General features: G+C 39.4%; 1 protein-coding gene across 1 annotated transcript; it reads right to left on the bottom strand.

The window, feature by feature from the left end:
• Window positions 1-4,193: 4,193 nt before the first annotated feature.
• Window positions 4,194-7,305, bottom strand: LOC103614100 (mesoderm induction early response protein 3-like). The gene is made up of 4 exons (XM_008631962.2): window positions 7,216-7,305; window positions 5,081-5,208; window positions 4,753-4,898; window positions 4,194-4,651 (listed from the first exon to the last, which is right to left on the bottom strand). Exons 1-4 carry the CDS (start codon window positions 7,303-7,305, stop codon window positions 4,194-4,196), a joined length of 822 nt encoding a protein of 273 aa, XP_008630184.2.
• Window positions 7,306-13,058: the final 5,753 nt, after the last annotated feature.

Here is a 13,058-nt window from a genome sequence, read left to right as displayed (position 1 = left end):
ATGCGCTGCAATCAAGCAGGGTCAAGTGGTTAAAGCCCCTGTGGTATGGAGGACAATGGCTGAAATAGAAGTATGGAGAGGCCTGGCAGATTGACTATATCACACTCCCCCAAAGTTGTGACAGCAAGTGCCATGTGCTTACAATGGTGGAAGCAACCACAGGATGGCTGGAAACATACCCTGTGCCCCATGACACCACCCAGAACACTGTCCTGGGCCTTGAAAAGCAAGTGTTATGGCAAAATCCCACACCAGAAAGAACTGAGTCAGATAACAGGACTAATTTCTGAAACAACCTCATAGACATTTGGGCCAAAGAACATGGCACTGAGTGGGTGTATCACATTCCCTATCATGCACCAGCCTCTGGAAAAGTCAAAAAATACAATGGACTGTTAAAGACTACACTGAGAGCAATGTCTGGTGGGACCTTCAAACACTGGAATACACATTTAACAAGACACCTGGTTAGTCAACACCAGAGGATCTGCCAATTGGGCTGGCCCTGCCCAATCAAAACTTTTATGTACTGTAGAAGGGGATAGTTCCTGTAGTGCACATTAGAAACATGCTGGGGAAAACAGCCTCGGTTATTCCTGCATGTACATGGTTGTCAGCTGGGGTTAAACCACACCACCTCCTACACTGTTTCCTCTCCCCTGTATTGTATTTTCAGCAGACATTGGGTAAGTTGAAGTCCCCTGCAAGAACAAAGGCTAATGCTTGTGAGACTACTCCCAGCTGCTTAGAGTGGTAGTGTGCACTTCAGGAGGACCCAGAGTATCTTAAAATGTGTTCAGAGGTATTGCTATATATTTCTGAAAAGAAAGTAGCTAACCAAGCTTTCCATGTATCTCCATCACAAATAAAGAAAAGTTCCCAGATATTTATTTCTGGAATTGTACACCAGGTATTAAAGTACAACAAATAGAAAATAATGCTAAAAAAAAAAAATAAAAATCAGTGTTTATGTACAAATATTAAAACCAATGCAACAATAGCAACTTCCTCTTGAACATCTGATATTAAAAATCATGTCCCGATTGTCACGAAATTTGTTGTTATGCACAAGGTACTTTGAATAACTGGAATCTGTTTTATTAAGAGGACTATAACCATACCTTCTGTATTTTACAATTGATAGTATTTTCCTTCTTCCAATGAAAAATAGGAATAAAAAAATAGTAACCTTGTCATTATTTTATAAATTACTGTATTTAGTTTCCCCATCTGTAGACAATGTGCTTGTAGTGCTGGGCAAATAGTGTCCCTGTTGGTCAGTTTATACATTAGTTTACATTCAAAGTTGAAATACTTACCTAAAGACTTTGGTTAAATTAAGTACTATCATTATGTTCTATGTGATCTGATGTTTTCATACATTTTTGATCCTCAGTTTTAAAGGTTAAAACCAGGAAACAATTACACAATTCATTGACCTAATAGTACACAATTTAGTACTTTGACCATGGCAAGAGGAAAACTAAACCTTTAAAAACCTAACATGAGAAGATGACATATGAGTAACCAAAGTAAAAGTATTGCTATAATCACAGCACCAAGTTACACTTCTAAATGAATCAGCTATCCCCTTCAGATTCCCTGTATATTAAAAGGATACATTTACCAACACTGCAATTGCCCATTATGGATTTTTGGTTTGTTTGTTTGTATGAAAAACAAGTATAGCAGATGACAAAGAATTCATCACAGTTTGTTATAAGAATTGTGCTTCACCCTCAAAGAACCAAGGCAATATAATTTCTTCATATGGTTGCAATTCAGTTATTTTCATGCTGACTTTCAATAGACAATTCTTTTAATAAACAGTAACAAGTTCTCCATTTTAAATGTTTCAACTGAGAGAAAAATAATTAAGTCCAGCTTCTAAATGAAAAATTCAATAAATAGCTATTTTACATGGATAAAGTCATTGTGGTACAAATTTATGAATGTCACATCAAGCATGCACAAAAATGTTACTATACACACAAGTAGTCAGAAAATATTGAAATAGATATCTAAAAAGATATGAAGAATTAAATATTTACAAAATCTTGCAAATTATTGCCTCATTTTAACAAGGAATTAAAAGTAAACGATAACAGCTAGCTAGCCAACAAACTAAATAAGATCAGCATTTAAAAATCTATTAGACTAGCTGAAATTAATTTTTCTCCCATAATTTTCTGAATTTTGGTCAAAAGTCTTTATTAAATAACTAAAGTGTCCATTCAACTTGCTGACAACCCAAGCCTTAGACAAGTCTCTGTCTACATTAAGAGCCCAGCAATGCATAGATAAATTGAATATATTACTGCATCAGCTAATGAGAATGGGCATGTTCATTTAAACACAACTGTTATAAGCATTCAGTCATCTTTGTATGATTTTTATACAGATCAGCCACTCACTGTAAACCCATAGACTTGAATGTATAACAATGAAGGATTATGACCAGTATTTTACAAAATTACATAAAATATGTTGATTCATTAAGAAAAAAAACAAGGTACACAGTTCAGCACAAAACACAGCAACAAGAAGCTGACAACTTGGCTAAAAATGTCAGAGTACAACACAGGGCCAAGGCTATCCATTATTTACTGTGTACTTACTAGAATTCCATATTTCAGATGTATAAGTTAAGAACTGATTACAAAATTATCTTTACTTTTGTCCACTGTGCTAAACTAATTTGTTTTAATATGATAAATGTGCTATTGCATAAATGCTTTAAAGTAATCTTCATTGCAGTGCTGTAAAGAAAACTCCATACACTGCATCCGTAACTCAGGATGTCAATGCAGTTCACAGTAAGCATAATAAATACCCTCTTCCCTTTCAAATATTAAAGTCACTACTTTCTAATTATTCAGCATAACCTTGAAGCAACTATTACAAATATCAACAATGCAAGCTTAATCACTTTAATAATCAAAACAACTTTGTGGCAATTAAATTTGTAATATGAACAGTGCAAAGAAAAAGCATGGAGGGAAAGGGGTAAACCTACTGATGTTCTCCCACAAGAATTAGAGCTAACATTTTCAAGAAAACTTCATGAATGGCTAAATTGCACTCAATGGTCAAAATAAAAATTTATTGAGGTTAAATAGTTGCTTTTATGGGAAACATTTTTACTCATCCTTTTCTATTTGACCAAAAGTGGTGAAGTGCCATTTTTGAGCTAATGACTTGCTAAACAAATAAATGCAATCCATACTGAAGAAAAGCTTTCAAATACATACTTCAAGGTTCTACTACTTCTATATAAACTAGATAGTCCCTCAAAACTGTAACACTTTGAACTGCAGCGCTCCAAACAATTTGTCTTCCAAAATGCAGACTGTTTGTTTAGTGGTAAATCCTAAGGTGTGCAGACTGTAGCTTTATACATCAGCTGTCTTAGGAAAGTTAAGTTACACAGGTGCATTAATCTTCAAAGTTGTGGACAAAACTCATCTGAATAAAACAGTCTAAAATATATCTGTTTAAGCCAGTAAGTTTAAAGTACACAGATACCTCTGGCAGCATAATTACTTCTGTGTAAGGTAGCCATGGCCTATAATTTTGCAACAGCCTCCAAGTGTAGGTCTTCATAATTTATTCATGTTATGTCCCTTGTGCTAGCTTCCACCAAGATGAAATTGCTGTTTTTTTAAACTGAAGTGCTCTAGTTTAGTATCACATGAGAGAAGGTTCCATTTAAAAAACATCCTTGTATGTTTGCGCAGTTTAAGTTAAAGAAACCCATCCCTGTCTTTATAAGATAAAAAAAAATAAAATGCTACATTGAGCAGGGATCAGAAACTGTACCTGTAAACACTGTTATTACACTGCATCCATTATGGCAAAAGTAACTTTGACTAAAAAGCCACTCCAATCAGTTTAGAACTTCCATGCTGGTTTTGAAATGGTGGCCTCTCTCTACAGGCTTTAAAATAAATTTGAAACAGAGCTTAAAGCTGCACCACAGAGTTCTCTTAGTTCCAAACTCCGCTGAACATTTCCACATTTATGGACTGAAAAAAGAAATTACTCTTGGTAAATCAAGATATAGTTCTATACATAAAAAGACATCACTGATGTCAAAGTTCGAACTTCCAGTGAAAGACTAAGCAAACCTGATAGCTCCCATCAAGTTTACTACTACTGCATAAAGTACCCATTCTTTGTTTAGTTTTCCACAGTCATTCTGAGTGAAGGGCAGTATGTTGGTGAAGAGTATGGGTATTTATAAAACCATTTGTCTCATTTGCAGATAGACTGCTGAAGTCAGCCACTGAAACAGCCATTTTGGCACTGGTAATATGGTGTGCATGGTTCTCAAAGTCCACACCAAGGTTATTTACAGAGACATCATTCATGAAAGATTCTGGGACAGCGATCCCCATTTTCAATCTCTTTGCAGGTCTTTCTGTCTCCTCACTGCACATGTTCCCTGGGTTTAACTCTGAGTGATAAAAGCCAGTCTCAAATAAATTAAAACAATCACTTTCACCATTGCTAGGCAAGTTAAGCAATTCTTCTGTTCCAACAGGCACACGATTAACTGGTGCTCGGGGTAAGCTGTCCATGGGAGGGAAGGCATCATCCAGGCAGTTCACATCTGAAGTGTGACAGACTGTAGCTACACTGTTTGTCAGTGCTGGAAAAAAAGATGAACATAAAATGTAAATGAAATAGTTGTTTATATAGTTACAACAAAAAGTTTGTGGGTTTTGTTTGGTTTTTTTTCCCTTCATTTACCTGTCAACTCGTTGGCAGTGATAGAATTCAGAATGCTTAGCTGTTGATCAGGAATGCTTTCTGTTCGAGTATTAGATGTTAAGGCTGAAGAATGTACTGCTCCACCAAGAGCTTCTGCTTCATCTACCAAACGATCCATGTAGTCCCTTTAAGAATATGGCATTCATAATGGGTTATTTAACAGGAAAACAAGGCCTAAAAATGATGATGGATTTATTCTCAGTTGCCATAGCCACTGCAGCTTTACACTGCAATGATGGGAAGAAAAACTAATCTTTTACATTTACAATTTGCAACAGAAAACATATTCCAAGGACATTTTACTTACGTAACTCCAGGATGATGGTTATACCTCTTCTTTCCAAATCTTGTTTGCTGAGCAAAGTAATCATAACGTTCTGACTTTTTCCACATGTAATAGAAAGCCACACACTCAGCAACTGTTCTGGTTCTTACCTAAAAGAAGGCAAGAAGAATTGATAAGATAAATGCAAAGCATTATGTTTTTGTCATCTCCCCAGTCCCCATATTCCTGCAATATTGTTAGTTTTACTTTTCTAGTATCTGTAACAAACAAATTAAATCAGAAGACCTGAAAAAGAGATCTACGGTTTCAAATTTCTTTACCGAGAGGGTGGTCAAACGCTGAAATGGCCTTCCTAGAGAGGTAGTTGAGGCCTCAGCCTGTCATTGTTTAAGAGGCATTTGGACAATGCCCTTAAAAACATGCCGGAACTTTTGGCAAGCCATGAAGTGGTCAGGCAGTTGGACTAGATGATCGTTGTAGCTCCCATCCAACTGAAACAGTATATTCTATTCTAAATAATTATCACATCTGTTCTATTGTATGCATTATTGTTGTTTAGGTTTGTTTTTTAAACTAGATTGAAACTGTATCTACATCTGAAGTATTTCAGTTCATAACCTACATAGTAATTTTTTTAACTATGGGACAGACTCTCTTAAGAAGTAAAATGCTGAGCAAATGAATTACCCAAGAGAAATGAAGCAGAAAAGACATTGGGTACTTGGAAAATTCTGATCCATAGTGACAGATCAACTCATGTTTTGTTGCACTTTGGAAAAAATATTTTTAAATAATTTCTTTGTATCTCTGGTGAATTACTGTTTACGGGTAAGGTCCATTTAAAATTTGAACCACCCAGATATTTAGCATAGGACAGGTTAAGCCAAGTGTTGAACAGGATTATCTAACTGTTGTTGAACAGCAACCACAACCCTATGAAGTTTACCTGAAATACAACAAAAGCACCAGTCTCCTAAAGAAAAAACTTGTTGTGGTTTAAGCCCCATCAGCAACTAAGCACCACAGAGCTGCTTGCTCACTTCCCCCCCTCCAGTGGGATGGGGGGGGAAGAATTAGAAGGGCAAAAGTGAGAAAACTCATGGGTTGAGATAAAGACAGTTTACTAATTAAAAAAAATGCTAAAAAAGAGGAAAATAAAACCCAAGAAAAACAAGCAATGCATAAAAACCCAACTTCTCACCATCAACCAATTGATGTCTGGCCAGTCCCCAAGCAACAGCAGCCCCCACCCACCAACCTTCACCCCCAAGTTTTATTACTGAGCAGGATGTCATATGGTCTGGAACACCCCCTTGGTCAGTTGGGGTCAGCTGTCCCAGCTGTGTCCCCTCCCAACTTCTCGTGCACTCCCAGCCTCCTCGCTGGCAGGATAGTCTGAGGAGAAAAGGCCTTGACTCTATATAAGCTTTGCTCAGTAATAACTAAAACATTAGTGTCTTATCAACACTGTTTCCAGCACAAGTCCAAAGCATAGCCCATACTAGCTACTATAAAGAAAATTAACTCTATCCCAGTCACAACCAGTACAAAGCCTCAAGGTGGTATCAAAACATACAGGAGATGTACAGAAAGTTTGGAAACACCCATACTGACAACTGTACCAAATGATACATATACTTGATAAAAAAAAAAGTCCAATTCCTATTCTTCAGGCACAGAGGAGTTAATCAGAAGCAATTCAGATCAAAATTAGAACTCCTTTGTTGGTCAGAAACCAGAGTACTGATGGATGACTACACTTTCTGAAAACACAAAGAGCTAAGCCCATTTCTGTAGAAATTACACCTTCTGAGTGACAAAAATAATTAAAGATGCATTTTCCCCTCTCACAGCCATGGTATGAAAATAATACACCTCTAGGAGAGGCAGACATTTTATCTAAATTATAACATAACTGCATATATGGAATTAATATAAACAGAAGTTGATTTCAAAGAGAATATATTGACTCATGTTGCAACACCTAGCTTTTCTAATGGCATCAGAGGCAAAATTAGTGTGGAAACACCAAGCTGGTTTTAATATGTTGGCTCTTATTTCACTCTTTTGCATAGCTTCTGAAAAAGGCATTGCTTTTACAAACATTCAGCATCATATCATCTACCAATTCTTCCATTTAACTGTAAAATACTAACCTTGTTTTTCTGTATGAGATGAAAGTCTTTTCCATAAATCAGAAGTGCATGTTCAAAGCTTCTGCATTCTTCTTCTGTCCATGCTGTCATCTCTTCTAGACAATTGCAAAAGTAGCATGATAAATTTATTTTCACTCACTAATCTGTGTGTTGCTAATGCCTGAACATCCACACACTCTAAAAAAAACTCCAACAGTTCAGTTATTTAGACCCATGTTCTTTCCTCTAATGTACAGATATTCTACCTGAAATCTAGTATTCCTGTTTATAGAGACTCATAAAAGACTGATTACTGAAGTATTTTACCCTGGAGGGCAAAGGACATTCAAAATACTTAATAAATTATTTCTTAAAAAGTTTGTCATAAAAAAACCTCCAAGTTTTGTTAAAATCATTATTTTTCTGAATATTCCTTTTTGCATCAGATACAAAGAACAGTGACTGTTGGGAAAAAAAAAAGAGTGAAGGAACAACCTCTGACTTTTTAAAGACAGAAGTGAATTTTAGTTTTACGAATTAAACAAAACAAAAAAAACACTAAAAAGGAATAAAAGCTTTAAAAAAAAGTAGCTCAAACTATTTGAGTAGGTCAGTTTTGTCTCAAGTATTGTTGCTTCCCTATCTTGATTCTAGCTTTGTGTCTATATATAACAAAGGAGGGATATTTCAGGCATCTTACATTCATAATAGTGATCTGTTCAGTTGTCATTTAAAGCCAATGGGGGTGGAGAACAAAAACCAACCAACAAACACATTTCAAAACATTTCTGGGAGCAGACACTGGAACAAAGACCTTGCTGCTTTCAGATGAAGGTGATAATCATTCCACTACAAGTCCATTAATTTTGCACTCCTTACTACAGAATTCTCAACTTCAAAGAGAAGATCCCCATGTAAAGCCTCACTGTTATGAAATTATCTTGGAAGATGTAGATTTTTAACTCCTATTGAGAATAGCAGTGAACTTCAGTGGGTATAGATCATTGCACAATGGTTATTCTAAGAGACAGGCATCAACAGTATTATCATCCTGCACCATTTTAAATGAGGATATAAACCCCATTTGACGTGGGGCCTGGGAGAGGATGAACACTAGTCCTTAGGACAGAATTTGGGTCTCTAACACACAATCTCTCATAAAAGAGCTTTCTGAAACACTGCTCTGATATTCCTTATTGTTTCCTTCAGTTTTATCTTAGATACTTAAGCTTTCACAGCACCAAACTCATAAACATTCTAATTCCCCTTGGATCGAGTTCTGAGTAGGGACTATCTGCCAGAATACAAACTTATACCAGGGTTCATAGTCCATTTCTGATTTATGGAACATGTGTCAAACTACAGGACAAAGAACTGTCTTTGCTAAATGATACACTGATTTTTATTTAAGGGAATAATAAAGTTAGGGATAAACAAGATTGTTTTCCACTGTAAACTCAAGCAAAACTCTCCACATTCTACCACAGACCTACAGAATTATACAGTAGAACCAGTTTAGGGTTGACATAGCACAATGTTAGCACAGTGATGAAGAGTGAGACTCACTCATATTATCAGCTATGTTCTCCTGATTCTCGTATAAATGTCATCAGATTATAATTGATCATGATCTCAAAAAGGTACTGTAATGTGGGGGAGAACTGCCTTATGGGAGCAAAATTACAACTCCTCCCCCTTCTCCTCAGTCTATATCATTCTGAAAATGGCAAAAAAAAAAGGAAAAAAGAAGGAAAGAAAAGATGCAAAATCTGATCCTGCAACCTTTATACGAACTGTAAACTTCCCTAGCAGAAATCTCCATCTGGCCAACAGATTATACCTAATCTGAGTTATATACACCTAATGGGAATTATTGAAAAACACCTGAAGGACAACGCAGTCATCGATCACAGCCATCATAGCTAACAGAGCTTCATGAGGGGAAAGTCCTGCTTGTCAAACCTGATTTCCTTTTATGACAAGGTTCCCCACCTAGTTGATCAAGGGAAGCCAGTTGATGTCATCTTTTTGGATTCAGTAAAGCTTTTGATACTGTCTCTCCCAGGATCCCTCTGGAAAAAATGTCCAGCCCACAGCTGGATAAACACATCATGTGATGGGTGAGCAACTGGCTCATGGGTTGGGCGCAAAGGGTTATAGTTGATGGGGTGAAATCAGACTGGCCGCCTGCCACTAGTGAGATTCTGCAGGGCTCCATCTTAGGCCCTGTGCTCTTCAACATCTTCATAAACAAATTGGATGCAGGACTGGAAGGGATGCTAAGCAAGTTTGCATATGATACAAAACTGTGAGGAGCTGTTGGCTCCCTTGAATGCAGGGAGGCCCTGCAGGGAGACCATATGAAGTTTAACAAGGGCAAGTCCTGGAATGTGCACCTGGGAGGGGGCAACCCTGGATGTACAGACAGAATGGGGAATGAGATGCTGGAAAGCAGTGCCACAGAAAGGGACCTGGGGGTCCTGGTTGACAGAAAGTTGAATAAGAGTCAGCAGTGCCCTGGCAGCCAGGAGAACCAAATGTGTCCTGGGGTGCATCAGGCAAAGCATTCCCAGCCAGTCAAGCAAGGGGATCGTCCTGCACTGCTCTGCACTGGTGCAGCCTCACCTGCAAAATTTCAGACCACAGAACCATGCAACAGATCACAGAATCACAGAGTGGGTTGGGTTGGGAGGAACCACAGTGGTCCAACCTCCTTGCTTGTGGGGAGGAAAGAGTTAAAAAAGGAATATTGGTGAGGAGAAAGAGTTGTTTATAAAATTGTTTTCTTTCAATATGACCTTACAGCTGGGGGATGCTAAGAATATCCAGTCTGGGAAATTTCACATTGTTGAGAAGTGGAATTTCTGTAGAAGATAACAGAATGTTGTTAAAGACTTGAAAGCATTCTTCCCATAGGCTTGGGGCCTCTTTGTAAGGGGGGAAGGGAAGTTCCGAGATTGTAAAACACAGCCTGGAAAAAGATTGTGCATTCTCCAGGCCCTTTCATATGTAACACAAGGCTTAGGCCTCACTGCTTTTTGCCCCTGCTAAGATGGAATAATCTTAGAAGTGTATGCGTCCCTGTTTTGCCAGCAAAATAATGGAATAAATCTTTTCTTCACACTTCAGTGGCCATCCTGGTGTTACCTGCATATATTCAGTTCACACACTGCTCAAGCAGGGTCATTCTAGAGTGTTGGAATTGTAAAAAGAAGAGAGGCCCGGGACTCCGGTGGGGGGAGTTACTTGCAGTCCAAAACCAATGTGGTTGATAAGAGCAAAACTCCGTTTATTAGCAATCCAGAGGCACTTATATAGTATACCAGCTTGTTAACTCTTAAGTGGCTTAAAACTTATCAAAGCACATTTCTACTTCTACCTAATTGGACTTACATTGGCAAGCTTTTACAGTTATGTTATGATTAAAAGAATTCAGAGTTTACCTCCCCCTCTCCAGGTCTTACCTGAACAGCTGCAAATCTTCAAGACTCCCTCTTTGTTTCTCAGGTTTGTTTCTCACACGAATTTTTCTCATGCAGAGTTTTTCTCACACGCAGGCCTTTTGCTTGCAGGCCTATTGCTACAGTTCTTTTATTGATCCCATAATTCTATCAATGATCCATGCCCCTGATCCTTTAATAATTGCAACACTAGAGTACATGGCACAGGATTGCATCCATATAATTCTTGAATATCTCCAGTGAGGAAGACTCCACACCCTCTGGACAATCTGTTCTAGTGCTTATGGTCACCCACACAGTAAAGAAGTTCTTCTTCATATTCAGGAGGAACTTCTTGTGCATCAGTTTCTGCCCATTGCCTCTTGTCCTATTGATATCAAGCCCCTCAAAATTTGAACCGAACTTTGCGGGTTTTTATATTTGTTAATCACTAGCTGTAGCTGGAGTTATTATTAAGCAATTGCATTGTCAATGCTGACACATGGCTAATCCTTTGCTTTAAGGAAAGGGGAAGACAAACCCAAGATGAATGGGCTCTCTGGATGAGAGTCACCAGGACTGAAGACAGCAGAACTGAGCAGTAACTGGGGGAAAGGTAATTCCAGGAGTGGGCGATCGAGACCAATGACCCATTGACCACCTAATCAAAAAGGACCCCCAACTCAAATGAAGAGAACTGTGCCTGCACACTAGTTAGCATGAGAAACAAGAAATATAACTAGCAAATAAGGGTTTGAGTACTAATTAATAGAAAAGTTATGTAATTTGTAACCAATGAATGCTGATGCCTTTGTTTGTTAAAATGTATAGTGTAAAGTTTTGATGATTGGTGAGCCAGCCTTTTGGGGGTTACCACCTGGCTCCCTACTTTGCACAAAGGAGCCTGCGCTCTGGACAACTCTATTGCTTGACACCTCTGAGAAGAGCCTGGCTCCATCCTCTTGACACCCTCCCTTCAGATACATTGATAAGGTCCTCTCTCAATTTTCTCCAGGCTGAACAGGTCCAGCTCCCTCAGCCTTTCGCCATAAGAGAGATGCTCCAGTCATTCAATCATCTTTGTCACCCTCCTTTGGACCTGCTCCAGGAGCTCCATGTCTCTCTTTGTCCTGAGGAGCCCAGAACTGGACACAGAGCTCCAGATGTGCCCTCACCAGGGCTGAGTAGAGGGGCAGGATCACCTCCCTCAACCTGCTGATGATGCTCTTCCTAATCCACCCCAGGAGACCATTGGCCCTCTTGGCCACAAGGGCACACTGCTGGTTCATGGACAGCTTGTTGTCCACTGGGACCTCCAGGTCCTTCTCCGCAGAGCTGCTTTTGTCACCCCCAGTCTGTACTGGTGCCTGGGGTTATTCTTCCAAGGTGCAGGACCCTACATTTGCCTTTGTTGAATTTCTGACAGTTCTTTTCTGCCCATCTCTCCAACTTGTCAAGGTCCCTCTGAAGGCCTGCACAGTACTCTGGGGTATCGGCCACTCCTCCCAGCTTTGTGTCATCAGCGAACTTGCTGAGGACGCATCTACCCCTTCAGCCAAGTCATTGACAAACAAGTTAAACAATACTGGGCCCAGTATTGAACCTTGGGGGACACCACCAGTGACAGGCCTCCAACTAGACCCTGTGCCACTGATTATGATCCTCTGGGATCTGCCATTCAGCCAGTTCTCAATCCACCTCCCTGTCCACTCAGCCACTCCACAGTTCCTGGGTTTGCCTATGAGCATGTTGTGAGAGTGTTGAAAGCCTTGCTGAAGTTGAGGTAGACAATATTCACTGCTCTCCCCTCATCCATCCACAGAACCATAGAATCATAGAATGTTAAGGGTTGTGAGGGACCTTAAAGATCATCTAGTTCCAACTCGCCTGCCATAGGCTGGGAGACGTCTTGCTAGACCAGGTTGCTCAAGACCTTCTCCAGTGTGGCCTTGAGCACTTCCAGGGATGGGGCATTCACAACCTCCTTGGACAACCTGTTCCAGTGTGTCGCCACCCTCACTGTAAAGTATTACTTCCTAATAGCCCACCTAAATTTCATCTCCTTCAATTTGTACCCATTACTCCTTGTCCTGTCACTGCAGTTCCTGATGAAGAGTCCCTCTCCATCTTCCCTGTAGGCTCCTTCAGATACTGGAAGGTACTGTGAGGTCTCCACACAACCTTCTCTTCTCCAGGATGAACAGCCCCAACTTTCTCAGCCTGTCTTATCAACTTCATTGGCCCTTCTCTGGACTTGTTCCAAATGTTCCATGTCCTTCTTACTTTAGGGGCACCAGAACTGAATGCAGTACTCCAGGTAGGGTCTCACAAGAGCAGAGTAGAGGGGCAGAATCACCTCCCTCACTCTGCTGGCCATGGCCCTTTGGATGCAATCCAGGTGTTCCGGTTTGGCCAAATTTAGAA

The sequence above is a fragment of the Corvus brachyrhynchos genome, unplaced genomic scaffold (assembly GCF_000691975.1).
Source record: "Corvus brachyrhynchos isolate BGI_N302 unplaced genomic scaffold, ASM69197v1 scaffold1454, whole genome shotgun sequence".
NCBI lineage: Eukaryota > Metazoa > Chordata > Aves > Passeriformes > Corvidae > Corvus > Corvus brachyrhynchos.
Note: the sequence above shows the minus strand (reverse complement) of the source record. Positions and strands in the feature narration are given on the sequence as shown.